Source organism: Prosopis cineraria, unplaced genomic scaffold (assembly GCF_029017545.1).
Source record: "Prosopis cineraria cultivar Desert tree isolate PC_DT_omini unplaced genomic scaffold, ASM2901754v1 PC3, whole genome shotgun sequence".
Taxonomy (NCBI): domain Eukaryota; kingdom Viridiplantae; phylum Streptophyta; class Magnoliopsida; order Fabales; family Fabaceae; genus Prosopis; species Prosopis cineraria.
This window is the reverse complement of record NW_026555334.1, coordinates 47,651,441-47,678,929: the sequence shown is the minus strand read 5'-3', so window position 1 is coordinate 47,678,929 and position 27,489 is coordinate 47,651,441. Positions and strand designations below refer to the sequence as shown.

Genomic DNA, 27,489 nt, shown 5'->3' with positions numbered 1-27,489 from the left:
CAAGTATAAGAAGAACTGTTTTAAAGCCATACATTTGTGTAACAATGAGGAAAATTGGGAGAGGTATCGTATGGCTAAGAAGGAAACTAAGAGAGCTGTGGGTGAAGCTCGTTCCAAAGCTTTTGAAGAATTTTATAAGAACCTTGAGACGAAGGAAGGAGAGCAAAATATTTATAAGATTGCCAAGAGTAGGGAAAGAAAATCAAGAGATCTAGAACAGGTAAGGTGTATTAAAGATGAAGAGGGAAGAATTTTAGTTACAGATGATGAAATTAAAAATAGATGGGAGACTTATTTTTCTAAACTTTTCAATGATGGAGAGGATTCATCTAGTAACTTGGAGGATTTAGTAACTAGTGAAGGAGAACAAAATTTGTCATTCTATCGAAAAATACGTGATAAGGAGGTAAAGGAAGCTCTTAAGAAAATGGCAAATGGTAGAGCTAACGGACCTGATTGCATATCTATCGAAGCGTGGAAATGTTTAGGTGAAGAAGGGGTGAGATGGTTAACTAAATTATTTAATGTAATTTTACGGTCCAAGAAAATGCCTGATGAGTGGAGGAGAAGTACATTAATTCCTATTTATAAAAATAAAGGAGATATTCAGAATTGTACTAACTATAGAGGGATTAAACTCATGAGCCACACAATGAAATTGTGGGAGAAAGTAATAGAGCACAGGTTGAGATTGGAGACAAGTATTTTTGAGAATCAATTTGGTTTTATGCCAGGTAGATCAACTACAGAGGCAATTTATCTACTAAGGGGATTAATGGAAAAGTATCGTTGTAAAGATAAAGATCTACACATGGTTTTTATTGATTTGGAAAAAGCTTATGACCGTATACCAAGAGAAGTGCTTTGGAAAGCGTTGGAAAAAAAGGGAGTACGGATTGCTTATATTAAAGCCATACAAGATATGTATGAGGGGGTAAAAACTAGTATAAGAACGCCTTGTGGTCAAACAAAGGATTTTCCTATAAAGATTGGACTACATCAGGGATCATCTCTGAGTCCTTGTTTGTTCAACTTGATTTTAAATGTTTTGACGGAACATATTCAAGAGGAAATCCCGAAATGTATGCTCTTCGCGGATGATATAGTTCTTATAGCAGAGACAAGAGAAGAGGTTAATTGCAAACTTGAGTTATGGAGGAGGACATTGGAGTCGAAAGGTTTTCGTCTGAGTAGAAGTAAGACGGAATATTTATATTGTAAATTTGGTAAAAGACTATTCGAAAATAATTTGGAAGTGAAATTGGGAGATCAAATCATACCTCAAGTGGAAAAGTTTAGATATTTGGGAGCCATTATTCAAAATGATGGCGAAATCAGTGGAGATATTTCACATAGAATTCAAGCTGGGTGGTTTAATTGGAGAAAAGCTAAAGGAGTTATTTGTGACCGTAAGGTGCCTAATAAACTTAAAGGAAAGTTTTATCGTACTGCTATCAGACCGGCAATGTTATATAGTAGTGAATGCTGGGCTCTAACGGGACAGCAAGAGCATAAAGTTGGAGTAGCAGAGATGAGAATGTTACGATGGATGTGCGGACATACACGTAAAGATAAAATTCGAAATGAGCACATACGTGAAAAAGTGAGGGTGGCACCTATTGAGGAAAAAATGGTAGAAAATCGGTTGAGATGGTTTGGGCATATACAAAGAAGATCAAGGGAGGCACCAGTGAGAAGAGTGGAACATATAACTTTGAGTCCGATTAAGAGAGGTAGAGGAAAGCCTAAGAGAACACTCTTGGAAGTTGTTGAACGTGATCTCTTAATTAATAATATTTCTAAAAGCTTAATAAATGATAGAGCACAATGGCGTCTTGCAATCCATGTAGCCGACCCCACCTAGTGGGATAAAGGCTTGTTGTTGTTGTTGTTGTTGTTAATGGGTTCACCGAGGCTGAATCCGAAATGCCAAGAAATAGAGGATGAAAACGTTCCTAAGCGGGGACATTTGAGATTAAAATAAATTCCTTGTACATTAAACTCTTAAACTCTAACTTAAATTAAAATATCAGTGACCCTTATTTATGCAGGTGATTTATACCAGTTACCGTGGTGAGAAGAGTGAAATAAATAGTTTTAAAATTGGTTATAAGAATAGTGGAAGGCCAAAAAAAGTACTCATAAAAATTATTCATCGAAACTTTTTAATTAATAATATTTTTAAAATTTTAATAAATAATAAAATATAATGATATGGTATAATTTATATAGCTAATCTTACTTAATTAATGAAATAATGCTTGTTGTTATTGTTGATCTGTTCCGCATAAAGACAAGCTGATCTATAAGATACGCGGGGAAGGTGAAGGATATGCGTGGAACATTTGTTCTTTTGCGTTTCACAATCTCGTGAAGTCCCCCGAAAAATACTCGAATACGGTGAATGGGTACTAATAATAACAATCTTTGAATCCTTCCTCCAGATTCCAGTGACGTAGATGCATCATTCCGATTCTTCCGAAAAAATTATTTCCAGGACAGCAATTTAACCTCCTCACAAATGCCGGCTATGTGCAGTACGGAACACCACCCCACACACGAATTAACAGATTATACTTGTCAAAACCTACTTAGTTATTTTGGGGGGGGGGGGGGGGCGCAAATAACACTAGTCACAATTTCCTCCAGAAACACACACGAATTAACAGATTATACTTGTCAAAACTTACCTAGTTATCTATGTTTGTCCCCCTGGCAAATAACACTAGTCACAATTTCCTCCAGAAATCATGAGGGATTTTATTACAATAACATGGCGCTCCAATAATTTTTACCAAGTCGCATAAACCCGAGTCTGAAGCGAAAAAAAAAAAAAAACCACCACTATGTATAACGAGATTAATCTGACTCACTCAGACTCCATTTTTTTTTTTTTAAAAAAGAGAAGTGGATCCTCCTGTTCGTTTTCAACATGAACTTTGAAAAGAAAATCTCGGCTATCTTGCTCACTTGCTCGCCATCAGACTGCACTTAAAAAAACGATTACCCGATATTGAAAATTTTAAGTGCATTGAGGACTAAAATCTAGTTCTCTTGGCAGAAACACGCGGGTCTCTCGAAATTGAGAGAAATCACAGGTTACCGTCTCGAAATGCTCACACGGTTCATGTTCGATAGCTGATGTTACAAGCTTAATATTTAAAAAATCTTGGCATCGAGCTATATTTAGTAGAGATACCCTCCCAATGGACGGGGCCTAACAATCCTTGCAAATTGCTCAACGAATCACTCATAGGAGGTAGCATCAAGCAACTTCAACATCAGAGACTTCCATAGCAGGGGCCATCTGACCTCCCCCTTCTCCTTTGCCTCGGCAACTTTGCTTCTTGTCACCCTAATCCAGATCAGCGGTTTCTGGTATTTAGTCATCATGTGAAGTTATGGCCGTGTTATCAGGATTCTTTAAATCTCGATCATCCCCACATCTCTCAACACTATCCTTTGGAGCGCCAGTTTCTAGAGTGGTCTCCCTGTGGGCAATACAACTGTCGATGCCCCTACCTGGTACCACTGTTGCATTGACCCACTCCTCTGCCACGGCTGGCGCATCTAGCTTGACATCAGTGTTGAGTATCGCTTGCTCTTTCTCAGCATCCACATCCACATCCACATCATTTCCAGGGCCTGATGTGGCCTCTGCTGGTATCAAGTCTACTTGCTGTCCTAAGGTTTCATCATGTGTTGACTTAACTACCATAGAGCTTCCATGCTCATCTGAGTGGGATATACTTTCATGATTCTCTATACCCTGCATGCTCGTTTCATCAGATGCAATCTCCGCTGACTCAAGAGAATGCTTCCTAGCAGCAATTTCTTCTTCCCGGTTAGAATCTGCCCTGTATTGGTCCATAATGTTTTGAATCCTTTCCAGTTCTGCCAGACGATCCCCGTATCTCTTTTGTAAGATTTTCTCAAGTTCCTTTTGCTTCTCTACTTCAGCCCATACATTGTTTATTCTGTGCGATGCAGCTAGCTGCTCCTGCTTTTGCAAAACTTGGAAGCACTCTAGTTCTGTTGCAGCAGTGTCCATCTGCTTGAATGTGGCTTCAATTTGCGGCCAAAGACTTCTCTTTGCCCTCATCTGAAAATTCCAATAGCCAAGGATGGTTATAAAAGATCAATATAATCACAGATTATATAAACAAGTTAAGATCCACGAGCCTACTTTGAAAAATGTGTTAGCCAAAGACAATAATCTCATTAGATGGACCAAGTAACAGGACCATAAAACAAATTAATCACAGCTGCACATCTATCATACAAAATTACCACTATGCCACAAAAACATTTTAGTCCCCCCGAAAAGGAGATTGGTAGATTTAAAGACCCTTATACCTTTGGAAGAACAATTTTCTAGATAACAATCATTCAGTACAAACTGAGTGAGTTTGTATGTACTCAAAACAATTTTTTATTTCAATTCTTTTATGGGATCAAGCCTAACACTTACAAAAATCAACTTCAAAGAAGACACTCAAACAGAATGAACCACAAATTTGAATAAAACTAATGCAGGTCAACTCTTTAACGCAAGAGATCATTGCCATCCGAGGAACTATACAGGAGTAAGTAGTGCCATTATCTACAATAAAAGCAACACTGCAAGACACAGAAATATTGCTAGTGGCAAACAGCAGCAACAAGCTTTATCCTATTAGGTAAGATCAGCTACATGAATTGCACGGGGCCATTGTGCTCTATCATCAACTAAGCTTTTAGAATTAAGCAAATAGAAATATTGCTAGCGTAAAGGACAACAATTACATACCTCATAGCCTTGTGTAAGAACTATCACCTTCTTCTCAAGGCGTACCACCTTATCCTTGCCATCATCCAACTTCTTTCTCACATTCTCATATTCATTCTGCAAAGCTGCAAGCTTCTCCATGTTTCCAGCAACACTTGAGAGCCCATAGGCATTACGGGTAGGGAAGTACATAAGATCATTAAGGCAAGTTCTATGTGCTTCAACAAATTCATTGAGGGGTTCACTTTCATGTCCCATTGCTACACTAAGATACCAAGCCTCCTCCTTTATCAACTGATCAGCCTGCCACATTTGACACCCAGATAAATAGAAGGCGATTCAAGCATAGTTTCCCCAACATAAAATGTTATCTCCAATAACTACACATACAAATCAAGATTTTATAGGACCCCCCATTTTAAAAAATCAATAAAACCCTTGCCTACTTAAAATGGGTCAAAATTCCTTTTAATAACCAAAATGAAAGATGGTAGCTTTCATCAAAAAAGGAAGGAAATACAGAACACAAGGATAAAAAATCCTCTTAAAAAAAATGGCAATATTAACATATATCTATCTATCTTATTATCATGTAAAGATGCCTTTTAGTTTTTCTGGAGAAGGGGGCAGACAGAATGAAAAAAAAAATTGAAAATCTAATGCATTGATGAGAAAGGCTGAGCAAAGTTGGTTTTGCTCCAAAACATGAAAGATCAAAGTTTAGCATCTTCTATTAAACAATTTAAACATGCAGCAATAAACTATGTAAATACATACATCTTTCATTTCATCTTCCTCAAAATCTTCAATCAGAGGGACAAAAGCAGACCCATTTGCAGCATGCTTGACCCCTTTTTTCCTCTCCTTATTTACTTTCTCCTCAAGTGGGTACTTGGCATTATCATGTTCCAGTAAGCTTAGAAGCTCCTTTCTTATCATCTCATCAGCTTGCTCAATAGAAGTAGGAGGAACAAAGGAACTCTTATCCCCATCAGCAATAATCAAAGAATTTCTTATCAGTTCCAATGATGCAGCAGGAGGCCTAGGAAGCTCCCTTTGAAGAACCTTTGATCGCTTTCTAAGTAATGCTTGTTGACGAGCTTCTTCTTCAGCTTTTTCTCGAGCAATTCTGTCAGACATATCCTCTTCAATCTTTTCCTCAGGTTCTTCAACATCTTCTGGAGCTGGTTGCATAACTATCTGGTACTCATTCTTTGGCTGTGGAAGACTGCTTAAACCAGAGCGCAAGCTTCTTTTGAGATCAGCTTGTCTTCGCAGCTCAAGTTTTGTGCTCTCATGCATATCCATGTCTTCATTGATATGAAGCTCATCCCTAAGAGGAGTTCCCTTAGGGGTCATGCCAAAAGAAAAGCCATCCCTTGCTGGTGTCATACCACTTCTAGGGGTGAGGCCTGCACCTCCAGGGGTTGCAGAGGGAGTCAACATAGGATTTGGAGTCTGAATTTCTTTTTTCTTAGGAGTGACCCCAGAAAAGTCTGAAGGATGCAACTCCGGGTTATCTCCTCCCAACAATGGCGTTTGAGACTCCCTCAACCTTGCCAAATTCTCAGCTTCCATCATGATAGCATCTCCTTTACCAGCTGGTGTTCTCTGAGGAGTTCGCAAGGGAGTCATTCCCTGGCTAGGGGTCTGAGCATAATTAGCCAGAAGAGCACGTGTTGCACCACTACCTTCAGTAATTTCATCACTCCCCACAAGGTCACTAGCATAACCCATCTTTGCAATTTCTTCTAATTCATGGTCAGAAATTTGGGGTGGTGGAAGCATCAGTTTTGACCTTTTTCTAACTGTTTCTGGGTCATTGAGCTTGTTGGCATGCAGTATAGCAGAGGGGGCATCTTGCCTTTGAGCAATTTTATTCTTTGCAATGTCTTGCTTTCTTAACTGAGCTTCCACATCAACCCTTCTTTTTCCCTCAAGTTCTTCAATTGTGGTAGGGAACTTGGGCTGTTCCACTGGTCTATCTTCATCAGTAACATCAAAAAATCCTGGAGGAGGCCTTTTCTCGAATGGGATTTCTGCATTGTAGTCTATTCCTTTCCTTTTCCTCCTCCGCTGCCTGATATCAATTCCAGCAGCCTTCAACTCTCTCTTCTTTTGCAAAGATGCAAGTCTCCTGGCTTCTTCTAGTTGTTTCTCCCTGGCTTTCCGTTTTGCCTTCTTACCCTTGGTGTTGGCTAACCTAGCTCGTGCTTCAGACAACATTTCCTTCTCATCCTCATCCATATCAACAGGATCTGGCCGTGCAGGCTTTGACTCAGGGTTTGGGTCAATCTCACCAGGTCGCAATTTCCGTGGGTCATCACCAGGTTCATAGTTCTCATCCTTAACACAGGCTGCATCAAGGAGTTTCTCATACCGTTCAAGGCACTGGGAAGGGGTACGGCCTACAATTGGAGCAATTGTTCTCCATTGTGTGGGCATAAGCTTAGCAAGATGAAGAAGCTTTTCATCCTCTTCTCTTGTCCATTCAGTCTACCATGAGCACAAAATGAAAAGGCAATTTCATAAACAAAAGGCTTGGATCAACATGACAGAGAGCATAGTGTAAAAGAATCAGTTGAAAAAAGAAAAAATAGAAGGGAAAAGATAACATCAAATAGATTGCTCAAGCATGGCAGAAGAATTGTTTTTCTTAAGGAATAACAAATTTAAAAAGAGGTGTCAAATTATAACATGATTTTCACGTATAACAAAACCAATCATTATTTGTTCTAGCCCAAATAAACAAATCACTGACATCCATAACCAACAGGGGCAAAAAGCACAAATGAAATAGCCTAATAATGCCCATTTGTCCTCGACCTTCTATTTCCAGCTTTTATAACCTAATCACATGATAAGATGAAAATTATATACTCCACTTCCACTACTTACAAAGAAAACCACAAAGCACAAGGCCGAAAGGAAACAACTAATAATATGGGTTAGGTTCAGCATTATCCATTTGGAACCCAGCCACTCCACGGCATAAAATTCAATCAAAATTTATACTCTTCCAGAATTAGTTTCATTCACAGTTCAAAGCATCATTATAGCTAAGGTACCCGCTTATTTATATTAATTCTCATGAGTGAGACATTATATTAATAGATATTAATTTTAAAATCCAAATAATAACTAAACAGAAAAATGATTGAAGGCTTAAATCATGTACAAGAGCAACCTTTAGCTTCCGGAACAAGAAAAATCAAGAAACCACCGAACGTCGCCAATAATTGCATATGTAATTGTAGGGATGCAGAACACCAGCGACATTGAGTGGTTCAACGTTAGCCAAACACCCATCAGTTACAATTACTGTGATCACACTTGCCCGGACTTACTAATAGCCAAAGGGTTAAAGGAAACGGACACAATGCTTAAAATATAATCGGGAAAAAGGGCACCTTTTTAATGGAAGGATCAAGCCACTCGTACCATCGAGCCTTACATTGCTTGGCGGATTTGCGAACCAGAAGCGAAGATATTCGAGCCCACTGGTTTTTACCATATTTCATAACAGCCGCTTTGAGGATTTCATCCTCAGTGTTTTTCCAAACACCACCCTTTATCATAATCCTCATCTTGACCGCTTTTTGATCGCTCCTACTCGCTTCAAGCTTAAATTGTAGGGTTCTCGAAGTTCAAGCAAAAATGAAGCTCACGACACAAATACAAGACAATTTTTCCTTCCGATTATGAATTCTTCTCTCGCTAATCGGCGCGATTCGGTACCAGGAGGTCTATCCTTTTCCCTCTGCGTCGAGTAATTCTTTCCTTACAACCTCTGGACTCCGGTGTTTCCTTCAGCAGACGTCAAATGCTTTGGCTTCTATCTCAGCCCCAAAGGTTGTGAAGCTTGCTTTCTTTGTGAGGCTGAAGAAAATCATGTAGATAGAGAAGGGGAGAGATTCAATGGGCGACGGCAGTGTTTGAAGAAGGAACTCATTGCAATCGAATGGAAAGCCAAAAGCTTTGAAATCCCCTTTTTTGTTTTTCGGTACTTGAGAGGTGGAAAATAAATTTTACACCAGACCCTTTCTCAACCATAAGATCAATCTCATGGCTACTGTGAACCTGAATCCGTTTCCTTGTATCATTGCTGACATCACCGCTGACACTATCCCACATGGATCGGATTTTGCATTTTAAAGCTGGTTTGATTAGAGAAGAGAAAAAGTTTTAATATTATTTTATTTAGTTTTATTAAAGAGAAAGAATTTTTAATAATTCTTTGTTTAGTTTAAAAGAGATAGGTACAAGAGGTAATAACTAATTTATTATAATATTTTTTATAAATTAGTTTAAAAAAAATTTAATTGTTTCTCATAGAAAATAATTTTACACTTTAATTTGAATTGCATGATTTTTTTTAAATTTACTCTCATCCTGTCATATTGTCAATATGTGAATAAAAAATTTAAATCAATGATTATAATAATAACAATCTTTTATAAAAAATAAATAAGTCCCCTAAATATATTATAGAATATGATGAATTGTAATTTTTTAAAAAAATTCAATGAGGTTAGTCAAGGTCTAGGAGTAAAGCATAATCTAATATGAAGAAGAGCTTTTTTAACTATGAGTATACTTAAAATATTAAAAACAGCTAAAGGCAAAATAGTCAAAAAAAATTAATTCTCCTCCAGAAAACCTCAATTTGGAGGGGAGCAATATGATGAAAGGAGAGGGGTTATTTTGACTCCCCTCCCCTCCAAAACCCCCCAACTCAACACACCCTCAATATTTTCCTTCCACAAATGTGATTTTGGTTGGAGGTCAAGCCTACTTTTAGGCTTGGCCTTCTGTGAAAACCCATTCATATATATTATTATTTTACCATAGACTCATTCATAATTTTAATTGAGTGTTTAGCAGTTTATAAGCATATCATCATTCTTTTATTTATTTATTTTGCTCAAGCTAGAGCATATTTCAATTTAAATTTTAAAAAAAATATTAGCTGACCATTAAAGCTACTTTACATCAAAAAAGATGGTAAGATTGTAAAATTACATTGTAATCCTTTAATATTTAGCTAAAAATAAGTTTTCGTGAAAAATGATACAATACTCCTAAAATTTAAAATAATGATAAAATTATTGGTAAAAGTAGGTAAGAGAGGTTTGATTCTATTACCTTTTGACTATCTAGAAAGCCTAGTAGTCACTAAACTACCAAGTCCATTTAATTAAATATGGCAAAAAAATATATATGTAATAATTCAAGTTTCTAAATCACTCATATGTTATAATATAATAGTGTATTGTTAATTTTTAAATGGTACTTATTATTTTACTAACGTTACTTGTTAGTTTGACTTGATTAATTACAAATTTAAAACTTTAAAAATTCATATATTTTACAAGTTTTCATTTGTAAATTGAAATTTAAATGTTATTAAAATAACATGTTCATATAGGTAATAAATTTAATTTCAAACCACTTGTTTTTTTATAAGATAACGATATGTTGTTAATTTCTGAACAATACTTATTATTTTACTTATGTTACTTATTAATTACAAATAGATTGTTATCAAAACCGAAATGACTTATTGTTAATGTATGGTAAATACTTGTTCTATTAGACCTGTGCTGTCAATTTTTTATTCTATTAAAATCTAAATATATTGTCGTTAATCATGAATGAATTATTATCAAAACTCAAATAAATATTTATTGATGAAATACCAACACAAGTATAATTAAGTTCATCTTATTAATTTTTCTAACTTGTTAAATTTTGAAAGGATTATTAATTTTAGATGAGTTATTGTTAAAACTCAAATGGATACCTGTTGTTGATAACTAATAGTATAAGTTTGATGGAATAAATGTTCACCTATTATAGACAACAAGTTATTCAAATTTTAATAATAACTCATTGTAAATTGGCAACCACCCATTTAGGTTTTAACAAGTAGTTTGGAACTAAATTTATTACTTATATAAATATATTATTTTAATGATATTTAAATGTTAATTTATAAATGAAAACTTGTAAAATGTATGAATTTTTAAACCTTTTAATTTGTAATTGATCATATTAAATTAATAAGCAACATTAATAAAATAAAGAGCGCCATTCAAAAATTAACAATATATAGTCATAGCATAAAAATGATTTAAAAGCTTCGGCTGCTATATATATATATATATATATATATACTGCCACATACGATTAAATGGAGGGCCCACCTTTACTAATTATTCATTAATAAAATTATCACCAGCACCGAAGCTCCGGCAATCTCTGCTTTGATGACTATGACTAGTATTGATGACAATGGGGGTGATTTTTTTTATTATTATTTTAAACCTTAAAGGTATTGTCATATTTTTTTATAAAAAATTATTCAGTTAAGAACCAACAGGTTGTAATGCAATTTCAGAATCTTACAGTTCTCCTTTGATATAAAGTAGTTCCAGTGGTCCTCAACTGATATTTTTCCTTTATTTTTTAACTTAAGTTTTCCCTCCCGCTTTAAGAAGTTACCTAATGCACTGGGGTTTCATGAATTAATGAATTGAAAAATACATATCGTTTCATTTCAGAATGCTTAAACGCAAGTAAAAATACGAAATTGTGAGTCTCAATTTTGGTACATTTCTGAATTTCGTAATACAATCTGCTTTACCTTACAGCCAATTCATTTAACAAATAATAATTGGGATAGCTCAATCTAACCATTGGTTTCAACAGTCATGATTCTGGATTAGTCACGACTAAGCAGAAGCAGCAAATTTAGCTGGACAAGTTTGATACACCTACCAAGAAACAATAGTCGTCAATGGTTGCTTGCAACATGAAAAAGAAATAACGAGGTTCTTCATCATAGACCCTGTTCATCTGGTTCCCGGGTGTCATCAGGATCGTATTTTTCCTGGATAAGTTCTGGGGAAACTACTGGCACCTGTCGTAACAGTTCGTCTCTTCTCAAAGGCCGCTCAAGATCTAACTTCTCATCTATCAATGCATCTTTCGTATGCCACAACTGGTCAAGGATAATGACATCATCATCATTTAAAAGCAACAAAAGCACCAACAAGTCCTAGTCAGTAGTCAGAAAGTGATGAGCTACTAATTTATAAGATTTGCAATATATATAAAGCAAAGGATATTCTCTCTGTCTCCCCTTGTCATTTGCATATTCTATTCGCTTTTCCAGATACACCAGGCGCACTGCAATCCACTGCAACAACAATTCCATGCAACAAACAAGGTTCAGCAAAATAAAAATAAGCGTACAAATTGTCTGATAAATGTGAAAAATACCAAAATAAAAGACACTATGAGAGGGTTATTCCATGGATTTGATCTGATAATTGAGATTATGGCAGAAAAACAATAAAACGACAAGATTGTAAGACATTCGCAAATTCAATTCTATAACCATTCTTCTTATGTTTCTCCCTCCTTTTCGTTTGCAATAGAGCTTAGAGGACAAAATTGCAGAGGATCACCATGACCAAGATACTCCTAAACTCAGTTTGACAACAAATCTGCCAATCGCGAAGAGAGTTCACGTTTCTCTTTGTTCCTCTGCGAGCTCTGAACTCTTTCATTAGACTAATGGACAAATGTCTCTCTTTCATGCAACAAAATTGAAATATTTGATAGAAACCAGAGCATAGCCAAATTAAGTCATAATTTTGAAATCTTTGAACAAGTAGATAAGCAAATAAGAGAAGTATTTCCTAAGATTTTTAAGTAGCATTGAGTCAAGGATCCTTACATGCTTTGTTATATCTTCATGCAGGTATCTGGCCTTCGCTTCAAGCTCCTTCTGTCAAATCACAGTACTAGCTAGATGATGCTCATGTTAAAGTGTCAATGGGAAAAACAAGAACGCAAAGAATATTTAGTCACATTTAAGCAAAATTGATTCACATTTTATACGCTACATCAAAGAGTAGAAAATGAGTGCTAGTAAACTACACCCAGTTCATTTAAATGGCTGAACAGTAAAAGATACAATTTCCTAACGCTAGTTAGCACTGCTTCTTTAAGTTCTCTCTTGATGATGGCCATCCTTCAAATGATAACACAAATCTTCTTATCCGTTTTAAAAGCAAAATTTTAACTTACAACAGTCATCTTTGGGAGCAAGTTATCTTTCACTTTTTGCTGCAAGGTCTCACATTCTTGCTGGAAGAAAGAAATAAAACAAATAAGAAATCTTGTAATTGGAGAATAGAGTTAATTAAAATGTAATTGAACTCCACAATCATATAATTTCTCCTGTAGTCAATCCAAACAAAAATAAATAAATAAATAAATAAATTAAAAGGATTAAGTCTTTCTAACTAGAGATACATAGTTGGTTCCAGGAAATGATAGGTTCGTTGCAAATCAATCCCTCAATAAAAACACACATGCTATCAAATATATGAAAACTTCAAAACAATTTGGTTACCTCAGTAAAGTCATCATCAGAAAGCTCAGAAATAGCAATAGCTTTTGGCATGAAGGAAACTTGCAAGAGAAATTCATTATTCACACCTAAAATTAAACCAAGAGAAATAATAAATCAATCTAAGACACTTTCAACAGCCTTGAGAATTACACAATGACATGCGAGAACTAGCAAACAAAAGAGGGTTGGGGCAGAAGGGGCAGAAAACCTGATATTTGAAATTTCTTACCTAGGACTCTTGCAAGATGATAATGATTTCCTTGCCTATGATCAGTGGGATCCGCTCGAATTTTGACAAAGGTTCCAATAACCTTATCTTTAAAACTTTCAGGCTGTTTTGATAACTCTAGCACCAGGCTTTGTTTCAAGTATATTAGTTTAATATTTTCAGCATTAATGGATGCAAAACAGCTTGTTCGGGTTATATAATCCCCTTTCTTCAACAGAGATTTTCGCAACAAGCTTGAAAGATTGTTTTCGAAGCATGGCAGACCACTAAGAAGCTTGTAGGAAAAATTGTCTTTGTTTTCATCATCATTTTCCTCCTCCGTTATTTGCTGTGAGTTTTCAACAAAGTGGGGCTTCAGCAGAGAATATATTTTGCTTACTGATACAACTTTCTTTCCTAATAGGGGAATCAACTTTTCATCAGGAATGAACTTCTCTTTGAATTTGGGGTGACCAAGGTCTTTTACGGAAACATATTCATGGATGAGATAAGTTACTTCCCATCGTGTGAATGGTTTAATTATATCTTTTCCAATAGATGCAAGAAAATCAATGACAGATTTTGATCCCCATCCTATGAATTTCTGTGATTCGGACCCCTTTCTTTTGGTCCCTGCCTTATGTTTCCAGGTATGATCTACATCACTACTATATGATGTCAAATCTTCTTCACTATCACCAAATCTTCTTTGATGAAGAGAATTCTTATCCTTTTTATACTTGGTCTGAGGAGATTTTGACTCCCATCCTATGAACTCCTTTAGTTTGGACTTGTTCCTTTTGGCCCCAAGCTTACCGTTATCTCTATCGTATGGTATCCAGCCCTCCTCCTCATCCTCATCTTCCCCCTCCCCCTCCTCTTCAGTTTCACTATGATGAACAGAATTCTGATCCATTTTATAGTTGGTTAAAGCATCACAAACATCATCACTAGTCAAACCTTCCTTTACCTTAATGATTTCCCAATATTCCTTGAATAGAGCTTCATATGTCTCTCTGTCAACCAAGCTAATTTTATTCTGCAAAGGATAAGCAATATATAATCAACGTATTACATGTCAATATCTCACCATCCTACCCTTAAATAAATTGAAAAGAAACTAACGCCGCCCTATAAATTTACTTGACCACTAGTAGCAAGCCGATTGCATCAATTTAATTGTAAAAAACTATAAACCAGAATAAAGTTTACAATTTGGCATTCACATGCAAATAATTGTATGTGCAATTGTAAGAAACTATAAACCAGAATAAAGTTTACAATTTGGCATTCACATGCAAATAATTGTATGTTGCACAATATTATCTGCTGAGCAAACTCTATCACTGTCATCTTGTTGCCAAAGAAACTTTTTTCGGCTACCTCCGAATAGAGAAAAATTATACTTGTCATAATAACCTTACCCAACTTTCCAATCCATCGATCCGCGTATACTCAACAGCATCTAGAGGAAAATTGGTAGATATCATACAGTCTACATTTTTATTTGCACCTACCCCCTCAGAGTCGCGATCCAAATTTTTTTCTATGATGAAAACTAGCTCCAAACACTCGCTGCATAATACTTTGCCGCCTCCAAAAGTAGCAAATTCTGAAACAGCATAGCACTTATTGCATACAGCACGCGGACAGCCAAGGCAATAAAACCTTGCGGGGTTTTGGCAGTGGAAGCAATAATGCCGACCTGAAAATTAAAACATGGTATCATATTTTGAAACTTCTCTCTTTGGTCTTGCAACTCGGCGGTTTATTTATGTAAATGACTTCAGAGCCTGACAACTTCCAGAAAAGATAGAAGAAGAGAAAAAGAATACTGCAGAAAACATTAGACAAGATTATATCACGCTACAAAACATGTGGGAGCCTCCGCTGGGATCTCATCCCTGGGTTGCGCAACGGCAAAAATTAATGAAAACACGTATTATGGTTAGTGATAGGCCAAATTTGTTGCAATGATGGGAGACGTACGCGGGTGCGAGTGATACTTGGCATGTAACGAGTAATATGAGCAAAAATTTAAATGCCTGTTTGGCAATTGGGCACAGATTTCCATCCTTCAAAATAAAAAAAATCTATTTAATAATGTATTTTTAAAAAATATTTTAAAAATAAAAAATAAAATATTATTTTAAAGAATAAAAAATAAAATTTTTTTAAATGCTTTAAAATTATTATTTTAAAAAATAAGAGTGAATGAGAAAAATATTAATTTTTATTATTTTTTTAATTTTAAAACATATCTTATAAAATATCAATTTTAAAAACAAAAGAATAAAGGAAATTTCAAGCATGCCCTAAATTGCTCACCACAAATCCAAGATTCTCGACTTGTAAAAGAGGATTCTTCCTCCTGTACACATTTGACGTGGTAAACCTTCCCACAATTCCTGTTTATAAAAAAGCAATTTGTTTAACGTGGGGGAGGTAATTTGCAGTGTTGTGCTAAATAAGGAGGGAAATTTTTTTTTAAGAAAACGCGGACAAGAGGCGGAGAAAACTCACTCATGATCACAAACAAGAAGATCTCCACCATCCTTGCATTCAAAACACCAATCTTCTGGTTCATCGGCTTCGCAAAGCTTTCTCTTTCCCGTGTTAGTCATGTCTTCTGGCACTCGCACAGGCCTCTGACTCGCGCAAACCGTTTGATTTTTGGATCAGTTTCAGTTGCTTGAACCACAAGAACCACCCTCCCATGCGCCATAAAAACAAGAAACAAGAAAGAGAAGCTGAACGGTCAAGGTGACAGTATTACGTCACATGCTCAACAGTACAGAGGAAAATTAATGATGAGTGATAAAAAAAAATCCTGAATTTTATAATTATTTAAATTAATATTCGAAACCTTTTTTTTTTTAATTTTATCAAAACCTAATTACCATTAATTAACTTGTATAGTTAACGGTATGGTGTGGAAAACGGAACTAGAACGGCCGGTCAGGCCAGCGACCTGATGAACTATCTAATTGTCCGGTCATATTTTTCATTTAAACCGGATGAAAGTTAACTTGGATCAACTCAAGTGACCCGGAACAAACTCAAATTAATCCGTAAAATTCAAAACTAGTTACTTTGAAAAAAAAAAATCAAATGCAGAATATTGTCGTTTCTTCAACTTCATAGCTCATGTTATTTTGCTCCTGGAAGTCTTCAGCATCCATCAAAGAGAGTAGAGGAAGAAGAGAGGAGCATATAAAAAATAAGAAAAGAAAAAGAAGGATGAATAGGAAGAAAGAAGAATATACTAACCAGTAAAAGAGCATTGCAGCACTGGAAAAATGAAATCTAACGCAAGATGAAATAGAAAACTGGAAGAGAGAACATGAAACCAGAAAGGAAGGAGAGCACGCGAGGCGAGTTTGGGAAGTCTGCGAGTGTAAAAATAGAGGAAGGATGAAGTTAAAGATTGAATATGGTTGAGAGAGAAGTTGCTCCTAGTTTTGAGAAGAGAGAAGAGATGTCCTTGATTTGAAATTGGAAGGAAAAAAAATTTGGCAGACATTAAGAAACATGAGTGCAAAAAAAGGCCTTCTAGACTTCCAATAAGATGTGAAGATGTAGTCTGTGCATAAATTTTGTAATAAATGAAAAAAAAGGTGACAAAGAAAACTTTTTTTTTTGATATGGCATTGATATTTTAGTCAAAAAAATATTTTGTACATTTTAATTAAATTTGATTATTTTAATAAATATTAATTTGATTTTGATTTGAGCCTCAATTAAATCACTAAATCTCGAACGATTGCTCAGATTAATTCAAGATCTAATTTTTGGTGCCTTGGTTAACATCATCATCATCATATAGGTTAGGGGGCCGCTAGTGTCCAGATTGTCAACCTTTTTGGTTCTTTTCCCCCCAAATAATCTCCGTATCAACCTCCCTTCAGTTAGTTGGGAGAAGGCGTCTGCTTTCTTAAAAAAACAAAAAGAATTATTTGAATAAAAATATGTTTTAAGAGATTTTTCCACACTATAGATAATAATATCCAGGAATTCATAGACCATCTAATCTAAATCTAGATCTAAATATGTTATATTTTTTACTAGAGAACCTAATTTAAATAAACAGTAATCATGTACGCTTTTTTATACATGATGATGATGGGTCTCACTTTATTTTGATTATTTGATATTTGATATAATTTGAGTTTAGAAAATCGGTTTATTTTAATGTTTGAATTGAAGTAAAATGATTGTCTTAAAATTTTCAAATAAAATGAAATAAATTAAAAAATGGTTACTTTTATAATGAATGTTTATTGCAGTTTTTCCTTCTATATATTAGAGTAAAATATATTGACTATTCCTATATTATACTCTAATTAAACAAGTCACCCCTCTATTTTGAAAACACATATAAACCTTTTTAAAAATTTAAACATATGTTGCATAAACTTTTTCTGTATATTTAAAATTTTACTTTCATCCATCCAACCTTTAATTGATTGTTAAGTTTTATTTTTAAACTTTCAATTTGATCAAAATGATCCTCTTTAACATAAAAATTATTTAAAAATTTATATTTGCCAAAACATATATTTTTTGTATACAGATAAAAAAATATAATAACTACATTTTTTAATTTTTATTATAGTATAAAATTTATTAGCTTTTATCATATTATAATTTTAATTTTTATCAAAATTTGAAACTTATTTATTCATTTTTTTAAATTGCTAAAAACATATTTCAAACACATATTTTTGTTCATCGCATAACATAAAATAATATAAGTTTGAGATAGATTTTATAAATGATTAAAATTTAAAATTTGTAAACATGTTTTTAATCATAAAATGACGTAACTATCAAAATAATATAATTTAAAATTTATTGGAATAAGGGGTCAATTCAGTAAATAAAATATGTTTTAATACACATTTTAATTTAAAAATATTTTTTTAGAATCTTTTTGGAATACTTCTAATAGAGTTAACAGATTGAACTACATTATGTGTTTTTAAAAGAGAGAGAAATCTCTATAATTAAGGCATAATAGAAGGATAGTCAGAATATTTTACTCTAAATTTTAACAGATTCAACATGAAAAATAGGTTGAACTCAAAGGAGTTCAACAATTTTAACTGGGTTGGATATGACAAATTAAACTTGTTTGATGAGTTCAATTCAGCATATTATAAACCATTTAAGAGATTGGTTTGAAGGTTAATCATTAAATTTATTATAAATAAAATATTTTATTAAACTGATTAAATATTAATTTATTGATTCAAACAAATGGACTCAAATTTTTATATTATGGTTTAGACTCAGACAAAAGTTGCTAGGGAGCTCATGGGTGATGAAAGAGAAAATGACAGAGACAGTACATAAAGCATACCGGCCAAAAGTAAAGGTTGTTGACACTAAGGATTTACGGGGTTGACTGTCAAAAATACGTTTAAATCATATTTGATATATGCTTTAATCAAATTTAATAAATAATTGAATTCTTTAAATACATTTTTGTCATATATAAACTGAAAATTAAGAGACGCTGAAATAGCATTTCTGAGTTGAAGCAGCAGATGAACAGCCTCGTTGAAGCCGAAGCAGATTCATTCATAGCAGATTTACAGCTGGAAGTGCTGAGGTCAGCTCGTTGTTTTCCCCCGTTCCATAGTTCATATACTGCAATTTTTAGGGATAACTTTTACTTCATAGAGTTAGATCCAGACCCCTTTTCAACCAAACAATATTTTCGCTCCTTCTAAGACAACTTGATGAATAATAACTGTACATTGCAAAGTATCAATAATATAAATTCAATTGTGTATGTTGAATATTGATTATGCCTAAGTAGTAAGCATACAGATTTAAAATTATAACAATCATTATTTCCAAAGACTAAAATTTTGATCATATATTTATTAAAACAAACTAAATACGAATAATAACTGTTTAAAATCTTGCAACAACTTTAAGTATATTAATTCTTTCCTTCATAAAATGTTATAGAATTCAGTAATAACTTTAATTGACTCTTGAAATTGATTATGATTTTTTTTAGGTTTTAATTTTTAGGGTATAGAACTATAGACTTAGTTCTTCGTAGAAGTTGACAGCAAACCTCGAGCGTTATCCGAGTCTCCGAGATGCGATTTTATCGTACGTTAATATTGACTGGAAAAAAAAAATGTGGATCAGGTTGACTTAAATAATCCTCTTTTTTTTTTTTAATACTGGGTTGGGGGAAAAAAACACTCTAAACAGAAATTATGTTTCGCCAGTGTACTTGATGAAACATGGCCATAAATCGGTACAGCTGAACTGAAATGGTCCCAAGTAGACGTCACAGAAAAAGAAGTGGACTCGAAATCACCACATGTCGGTAACCTCGAAGCTTCACGCTTAATGCATTACCATATTCATACTCCTGCAGCGATGGGTAAAAAGTCAATTTTGCTTCCCGTGTTGCATAACTTAAAATTATTAGTTCATTACAGTGAATGGGTAGAAACCTTCACTTAATTACAACGATGTATAATGGCGCCTATTGCCGAGCCCCTAACACTAGCAAAAGGAAAGGGGGTTGTGTGTGCATGCATGCATACATACATACATACATACATATATATCAACAGGATATACATTGACAAGTGGCTGGCGTCTCTGCTGATACGAAATGCCTTACTAACCAAGCCCCTTCTCATTGCCGGAGAACCCTAAACATCATGAAAGAGCCTCCGTATCTGGTCAACCGTCGCAGGCATCAACGTGATTGGGCAGCGCTTATACTGCAGCAAGGCAGCACAGAACAAGGGAGAAAATATTAACGTGGAAGATACTGGCTGACTTGACTCATGAACATCAGCGAGATTTAGAAAACTAAAACTTGTGCAACACTCCAATGGTGGTCAAATTGAGCAAGGCACATGTTAGGAGAATTACCTAGCATATAAGGCCAAGGCTAGATCCACCAACAAAAAATGAAAAAGACACCGCATGCATAAAATAATATTTATAAAAGTTGTCAATAGATCCTTGATATTCCAATAGGTTTGCTCTGCGACTGCTAACACAGATGTGAGAGTTTAATCCCAACAGCTTATTATAAGCATCGGCCCAGATGCGTGACCACGGAAACTCATATTATACTTTTAAGACCATGCTATCTCCTCTTAAAACATGCCAAAGATTATTGTTTGGGAGGTCAGTCGTCTTACCTGGGTAACATACTTAAAGATGCAGGCATAGCAGAAAACAAACCCCGAAACTGTAATGACAGATGGATTTGCACGCTTCTGCGAGCACAATGGACAAATTGTTCTGTCTGGCGGCAGCGGTATCCCCTCTCTTGCTACCTGTTTATTTCAATAATAAAATTCCAGAATCCCTTAGGCAATGAAGCAATATAACTTTTGACCACCGCTAGGGTGACAATTATAGAGGGTGCAAATTGAGCGATACTTGGAGCAAACACGCAGCTTCTCCCCTTGTTGATTCTCTGTGTCCCACATCTTTCACTTATTTTATCATACTGTTTTCAAACTTCAGATATCTTTTATGTTCATGTTCTGAACTAGGGCAAATCAAGAGATAACAGGAAAAGAGAGATGAGAGGAAAGCTTGCAAAATGGTTTTTTCACCTTTGGGGGAGGAGGGGGAGGGGGAGGGGGATATACTGTTGGTGCTGACATTCTCTCCTCAGCAGATTGGTACCACCATTCCATCATCTACATATCATTCAAAGAAGTCGAGTGTTAATGATTATGCTACTCCATAATTTCGATATCAAGCTACATATCATCCTATCATCTACTTGAAGGTCGAGGGAAAATGTTGCACTATTTTTGGCATATTGTTAGCACTTGAGAATGGATGAAAATTTATCAATAAGTCACATTTTACTCACTTTGAAAAAGAACACCGAAGCAATCAAACCAGTCTGTGCATAGTCAAGTATCGTGTATGTACAGCTAAGCAGCGCTCCTTGTAATGTCTGTATAAGACATATCACAGGTCAGCAATTTGTTAAAAATAGAGCAAAAGCACAGTTATTAACACAGCCAACATTGTCATGCAGTAACCATACCTGCAAATTGCACTATGTGACAGTATACAAATATAAATAAAATCAGCAGGTAATGAACTAACCCCCTGAGTTTCTTAATTTGAAAATGAAAGTTAGAAAAAGAAGATATTATCATCATGCTAATTTATAAACTCACTGCTTACCTTCAACCATTGAGGGCCACGAAGTCTCTCACGTTCACGGCTTCGAATCTTGGAAATTCTGGAAGATGTATCCATCTATCTTGACAATAAGGATTGCAGAGTCAATCTCATAAGAAGAAACAGTAACTCAGTTTTGAGATATTTGCTGAGAAAGTAAAATAAAATAATAAAACTACTGCATAATCATTATTTTGAAAAGCTTTCATGTTGTTTTGATTAGCTATTTGAATTTCACAAGTTCAAGGAAAATAACACAATGGATCTTTTTGGAAATTATCACTACATATATTTGATAGTTTTCAAGTACAACAACAACAATAAGAAGTTTTATCTCACTAAATGAGGTCAGCTACATGGTGATAGTTTCCAGGTATCATTTGACATAATTGTTAAAAAATCTGATGCAAGTCATTCATAGTGGATTATCATAAAAAAAATATAAATCTACAAAGTATCTTACAGCATCTAAAATATGATTTCCCCTCCCCTCTTTTGTATATTCAGTCATCCACTCTGTAGAGGGTAATGACGAAGTTGCTTATCTTCCATTCACATATGAATACCCATTTATATACATCAAGATGCTCTAGGATTAATTACCAAACAATTTTCTCTCACCAAATATTCACAATTAATGTAGATTTTCCACACAAAAAAAAGGTAAATTATTCTCTAACACAATCATTGACCACTTTAGCAAACAGCATTTACAAAATGGACATGCAAATGAATAGATTGGCTCTCTAATGCACACATCATAGAAAAGCTGTCAACCAGCCACAACAAGGATAGTGAGAGTAATTTTAAGCTAGGTCTGCTAGTGGTTGATTGCTTGATACAGAAGAAAAAGAACTATTTATTTCTAATAATAGCTTGCTTAAAACCAAAGGTGTTGCTAGAATTGTATTAAAGGTTAATTGGGCTCCTTTCATATATAGTAAAAGCAGAATACGATACAATGTGAGCAAATATCAATATTTCTGATTGATAACATGAAATGAAATTGACGGACAAATATCGTAGTTCATACTGCATACATCAGCTCACATGAATTCCACGATACATGTTTGTTATCTCTCTCAATTAATATATGCATTGTATTAAAGAGATTACTAAATGCAATATGTTAAATATCTACCAGCTCTTGTCCTGTAGCACGACAGACATGAATGCCAAGAACATGCAGTGCCAGTGAGTAGTATCCAGTGGCATCCAGCAGGTATAGCAACTGATAAGCAAATGACACGCCTGCATTGTTAATATTCTAAGTAAGAAGCTTATGGTTATTCAGACTGCAGAGAGGAATTATGGCAGATATCCTAAATCATCTCAAAGCAAATGGACCAGCAAAACAAGTTTCCCTTGAGATGCCAAGTGGTTCATTCTCATTAAAGTTATGATTTATGCTAACCTGAGCAAGACTCGCGATAAAAATCACAGAGTGAATGCAGATTCTATGTCAATGAATTGCCTATACAATCCTGATTCTCAAGTCCAAATCCTTCTCCAAATAAAGATGTACAATTGAAGAGTGTTACTTACCCTCGGTAGTGGCATGTAACCAAGGGTAGCAAAATCCTATAATTTTGTGAACTCTCTTTCTCACCCGCAATCCAACAGAGGCTTCAGCATTCAAAGTTCCTCTCGACACTTGAAAATCTTCTTCAGCAAAGCTCTGGCTGACATCCAATCCTTCACTTTCATCTCCCCATAGACTAGCTTGAAGCCTAGCTTCCCTTTCTTTATTGTACATTGAATGTAATTTATGTTTTAAATATGGAAGCACAACCTGAAAACATTACCAAACTTGGTTATACATTATCTAGTAATCATACAATGGTACCGCATAGTAAAGTAAGCATAACAGAGTACCAAGAAAACTACTGATAGAACTTTTTGTCGCTTCTCTAATCCAGAATGATTAGTGGCATCAGCTGATTTTGAGCTAGTATCATCGTTCTTTGCCCTGATATTAACTGCTCTTCTTCGAAGGCCATATAGAGATTCAGAAAAAGAAGCATCTATTGAAAATGGCAAACAAAATCAGAAATACAGTTAGAAATTTGGAGACGCAGCTTTCAAGATATATACGTTTAAATTGGAACATTCATTTTCCCGTTGCTTTTTGTTTACTTTGATTCAAAGTGCACAACTTTGTGTGAAATCAACTAATCAAGAAGAAGCAAGGAAGACAAAGCTAGCGAGTATGCAAAGGAACAAACACTTGAAATCACTATATACAAATAACTCGTATTCAATCACAGGGATAAATTTACACATTATCTGCTTTACATATTACATGGGAAAACATCCAACTTATAAGGTATAATATAGGCGGAAAAAACAAAAGAAAGAAGCAGGTGTATGCTTTGGACTTTTTTAATTAATGAAGGAGACTCGCGAGAATTTAACAACCCAAAGGTGCTGCATCCATAAACTTCGATGACGCCCAGTCAGAAAACAGAGACAAGAGTGGAAGGAATATGAGAATGAGGAACCTGTTGTTCGTATGCTGTGAGTTTCAAGAACCAGCATGAGCAAGGCGAAAAATTCATCTTCATAGTCCAAGACTCTGTGAAGGAATGGCCTTCTTAAGGCCAATACCTGCAGAAAGTCACAGCCGTACACTAAAAACCAAATGAATTTTCAAAGTGTAAATCGAGAAGATAGAGAAAAAAGGAAAGAGAAGAGCAATTGCATACACCAATTGAGTAGGTAAGAGCAGCACGGAGACTGACAGGAAGCTGTTGAGCCGCCGCCATCTCGAAGAATGTGGGACGAGTCCCTTGACCTCCCACCTGAAACAACATTTCTTTCTTTTTCACTTCCTCGCTCGTTCCTTTCCCGTAAAAATTCCCAATCGCCAAGCCAAAAGTGCTCAATCCCTAGCACATACTAAACCTGAACTCTTCAAACTCGCCGGCTCTTGTACATCGTCCGATTTCTCCGTCTGTAAGCAAAAAGGGTCGTCGAAATATCAATACCACAATCCGATATCGGAATTTTTTGGATCAAGCTAGTGAGAGTGAAAACTTTATGGATGTCCCTCATTCCTTTAAAAATAAAAATAAAACACCGAGCAGTTGTTTCTTTCAAGTTCTCACACCCTTTATTTTTCTTGGGCCAAAAGTTCTCGAGCCTCAATGCATGCAATCCCTTGGTTAAAAAATATATCACGTCCCAGTTAAATCTCACCCTTCAATTAAAAAAATTATTTATTTTTAAATTAATTTTATCTTTTTATATTTATACTTATTAAATATCTCATAATAAATATGAATTTATTCATTAATAAATATACTTTTAAAAAAATAATAATTATTATATTTTAAAAGATTAAAATTACTTTACACTTTTTAATATCTAACTCTTCAAAAAATGATTTACATTTTTAAACAGAGGGAGTTAAATTTTTACAAATAAAAATAATTTTTATATATGAGCATGTTAAATTGTATATTAACTATAATTTGTGTGGTTTAGCTTACGTGCTTTCTTAATGTGCTGTCATTTAATTTAAAAGTAAAAAAAAAAAATCAATCCCTCAAGTGAATTTTAGCTATAATTTTAATTTAATTAAAATTAAATCTTCATCTTATTTCAATTACTATTTTTTGGTTATGCAAAAAAAAAAGATAAATAATCCAATTAAAATCTCTGAGACTAACATTATACATCTAAATCTAATAGGGAAAATCACTCTAATTCCCTTATAAAGATTTTAATTACTGAGAGATTTCATGAAATATATATAAAATATTTTCAAATTTCAAATTTTACGTAATTATAATTTAGTAAAGAAAAATGATTATTTTCTTTTGCCAAGTTACAATCACATGAAATTTGAGACTTAATAGTAATTTGTACATTTTATGAGACTTTAAAATAATTAAAATTCTTGTGTGAGATTTCTCAATAATTTTCCCAATCCAATAATTAATGTATAATGATCATCAAAAATAAAATTTAAGAAGAATATCAATAATGGATCTCTAAAATGATTTCCTATCAAAAAAGGACTTCTAACAAATAAATATTAACAATTAACGAGTAAAGTTTAAGTTTTAATATGTATTCGATTTGTCCAAGTTTTTATGTAATATTAAGTCATTTCAGCATGATATTCTTTCCAAAATTTATAACAAATTACTTATCATGAATTGCGTTGATTTTCTTTGACACACATAATTTCTTGAATACCAAGGGTGTCCAAAATCCCCATAACTCTCCACCTAAATTCATCAATTTAGATATATTTTCAATAGGCAACTAAATATCAACAATTTGCAAATCATGATCAACAATTCTCTCATTCCAAATAAGTCCTAAGATCCAAGGCCGTGTGAAGGGATTTTGAGGCTTAAAATAAAATTATTTAAGAGACCTCGTGCATTATTTCCTCCAATTTCTATTATACGACATTTTGTAAAAAAGTTATCCAGTCCTTAATATAAAGTACATGGAAGAAGGTCATTTATTATTATTTTTTAATTTTATCCTTACTGTAAATTTAATTTTATGGCTCATCGTATATTATGTATTTATTTCTTTTTATTTTTAATAAGGGTAAAGTTAATTTTTTTTATTTTAAGATATTAAACAAGTCAACTATCATTTCTTAGTTGTTCAGGCAAAATTATTAAAAACATCTTATAATAGGGTCAAAAGAAGTATTTTTTATATTTTTCTTCATATCACTTTTTTTAATGACTAGTTACATAGGATATAAACGAGTAATAAATTATGAATAAAAATATATAATTAACATTAATGTTTAATGAAAAATATAATGACCAATTATAAAGGATGTAATATTTTTTGAGGCATAAGGCAAAACCACCTTATTTGTCTGAGGGCACACACGGCCCTGCTGAGATCCAAGCATGAAAATGTTATCTAAACTTCATGTGGATTGCGTTACAGTTATATATGTATATATATAGACACGGTTAGAACATCCCCGCAGGCCGCATCCAATCAAACTGTGTCCACGAGTCCCACATTTTCTATGTGTGTTCTAGACAAGTCCAAGAATATACGAGTGTCTCGGAGTAAAATTTGTCGTGCCCCAAATCAAAGTCAACAAATAATTAAACGATCAGCTCTAATCAGTGAAGCCATAGTCGTGGATGCTGCGCAAATTTCGAGTAAATCATCCTGACAAGCAATTCCAGCACATTAAATCTAGAAGCATCAATAATGCTTAGACAATGATTCTGCTGCTGCATCAACTCTTAGCACGTTTTCTAGGTGGTTCCTCAAACCGATCTTCTCCCACCTCCTGTTCAACCATATTGTCATCTGGTTTTACCCTGGTGCTTCCATTCTAGGAACTTCCTTCGGGCATGGTTTTTGCAGTTCCTGATTTGTCATGTTCCTTATTTGAGATTTTTGAATTCTCAACCTTATTTGATAAAGGAGCAGAAGGCTCATCTAAGCAAGAGGAGCCCTTGAGCTTGCCATCCTCCCTTTCTTTCCGTCTCTTAAACACCATCTGAAGACACTATCCTTGGTTTTCTATTTGAATATGCAATTTTCTTTGAATTTGCATCACAGATATGACATCAGACCAAGCCAACGTGCTAAAGCCCTTGCACACATATGAAATGCTGCTCACATGCATAAAAATTGAGGAGTCTGGGAAAAAGTCCATTTACAATAGAAGTAATAGCTTTATTACATATTTTTAAGACACAGTGATCTTACTCCTAAAACCTCTGGGAAGACACTGATTCTCTATTAACTTGTATATCGAATGTTCTTGCAGAAGTATATAAAAGTAAGTTTTAAGTATTAAGCACCTCAAGTTGTTCATGGAGCTCTTTTTGTAATTCCATTTGCAACCGCAGTGCTTTAGTGATCTTCATACTCCTGTAACCAAAGTATAAT

The 27,489-nt window shown here is 34.4% G+C and overlaps 3 protein-coding genes across 6 annotated transcripts; all 3 read right to left on the bottom strand.

The window, feature by feature from the left end:
- Positions 1-3,013: 3,013 nt before the first annotated feature.
- LOC129306091 (cell division cycle 5-like protein) lies at positions 3,014-8,729 on the bottom strand. Its single transcript, XM_054946440.1, has 4 exons — positions 8,179-8,729; positions 5,546-7,264; positions 4,790-5,071; positions 3,014-4,102 (listed from the first exon to the last, which is right to left on the bottom strand). Exons 1-4 carry the CDS (start codon positions 8,353-8,355, stop codon positions 3,383-3,385), a joined length of 2,898 nt encoding a protein of 965 aa, XP_054802415.1. The 5' UTR covers positions 8,356-8,729; the 3' UTR covers positions 3,014-3,382.
- A 2,645-nt stretch (positions 8,730-11,374) lies between these two features.
- Positions 11,375-16,634, bottom strand: LOC129307309 (uncharacterized protein At5g08430-like). Of its 2 annotated transcripts, XM_054948230.1 has the most exons (9): positions 15,925-16,634; positions 15,730-15,809; positions 14,919-15,106; positions 13,423-14,440; positions 13,194-13,279; positions 12,866-12,925; positions 12,513-12,563; positions 11,899-11,969; positions 11,375-11,760 (listed from the first exon to the last, which is right to left on the bottom strand). In XM_054948230.1, exons 1-9 carry the CDS (start codon positions 16,023-16,025, stop codon positions 11,610-11,612), a joined length of 1,806 nt encoding a protein of 601 aa, XP_054804205.1. In that variant the 5' UTR covers positions 16,026-16,634; the 3' UTR covers positions 11,375-11,609. The 2 variants fall into 2 exon arrangements, with proteins under 2 accessions (XP_054804205.1, XP_054804207.1); XM_054948232.1 differs by lacking the exon at positions 15,730-15,809.
- A 2,936-nt stretch (positions 16,635-19,570) lies between these two features.
- LOC129306997 (peroxisome biogenesis protein 12) lies at positions 19,571-24,670 on the bottom strand. Of its 3 annotated transcripts, none has more exons than XR_008592284.1 (11): positions 24,303-24,670; positions 24,099-24,204; positions 23,473-23,621; positions 23,143-23,389; positions 22,739-22,848; positions 21,601-21,675; positions 21,278-21,364; positions 21,012-21,098; positions 20,589-20,726; positions 20,014-20,159; positions 19,571-19,798 (listed from the first exon to the last, which is right to left on the bottom strand). XR_008592284.1 is itself a non-coding variant. In XM_054947839.1 (10 exons), the coding sequence occupies exons 1-10, from the start codon at positions 24,408-24,410 to the stop codon at positions 20,088-20,090; spliced, it is 1,179 nt and encodes a 392-aa protein (XP_054803814.1). In that variant the 5' UTR covers positions 24,411-24,669; the 3' UTR covers positions 19,812-20,087. The 3 variants fall into 3 exon arrangements, 1 of the variants encoding a protein (XP_054803814.1); XR_008592283.1 differs by having other exon boundaries at positions 19,884-20,159; positions 24,303-24,669; XM_054947839.1 differs by lacking the exon at positions 19,571-19,798 and having other exon boundaries at positions 19,812-20,159; positions 24,303-24,669.
- Positions 24,671-27,489: the final 2,819 nt, after the last annotated feature.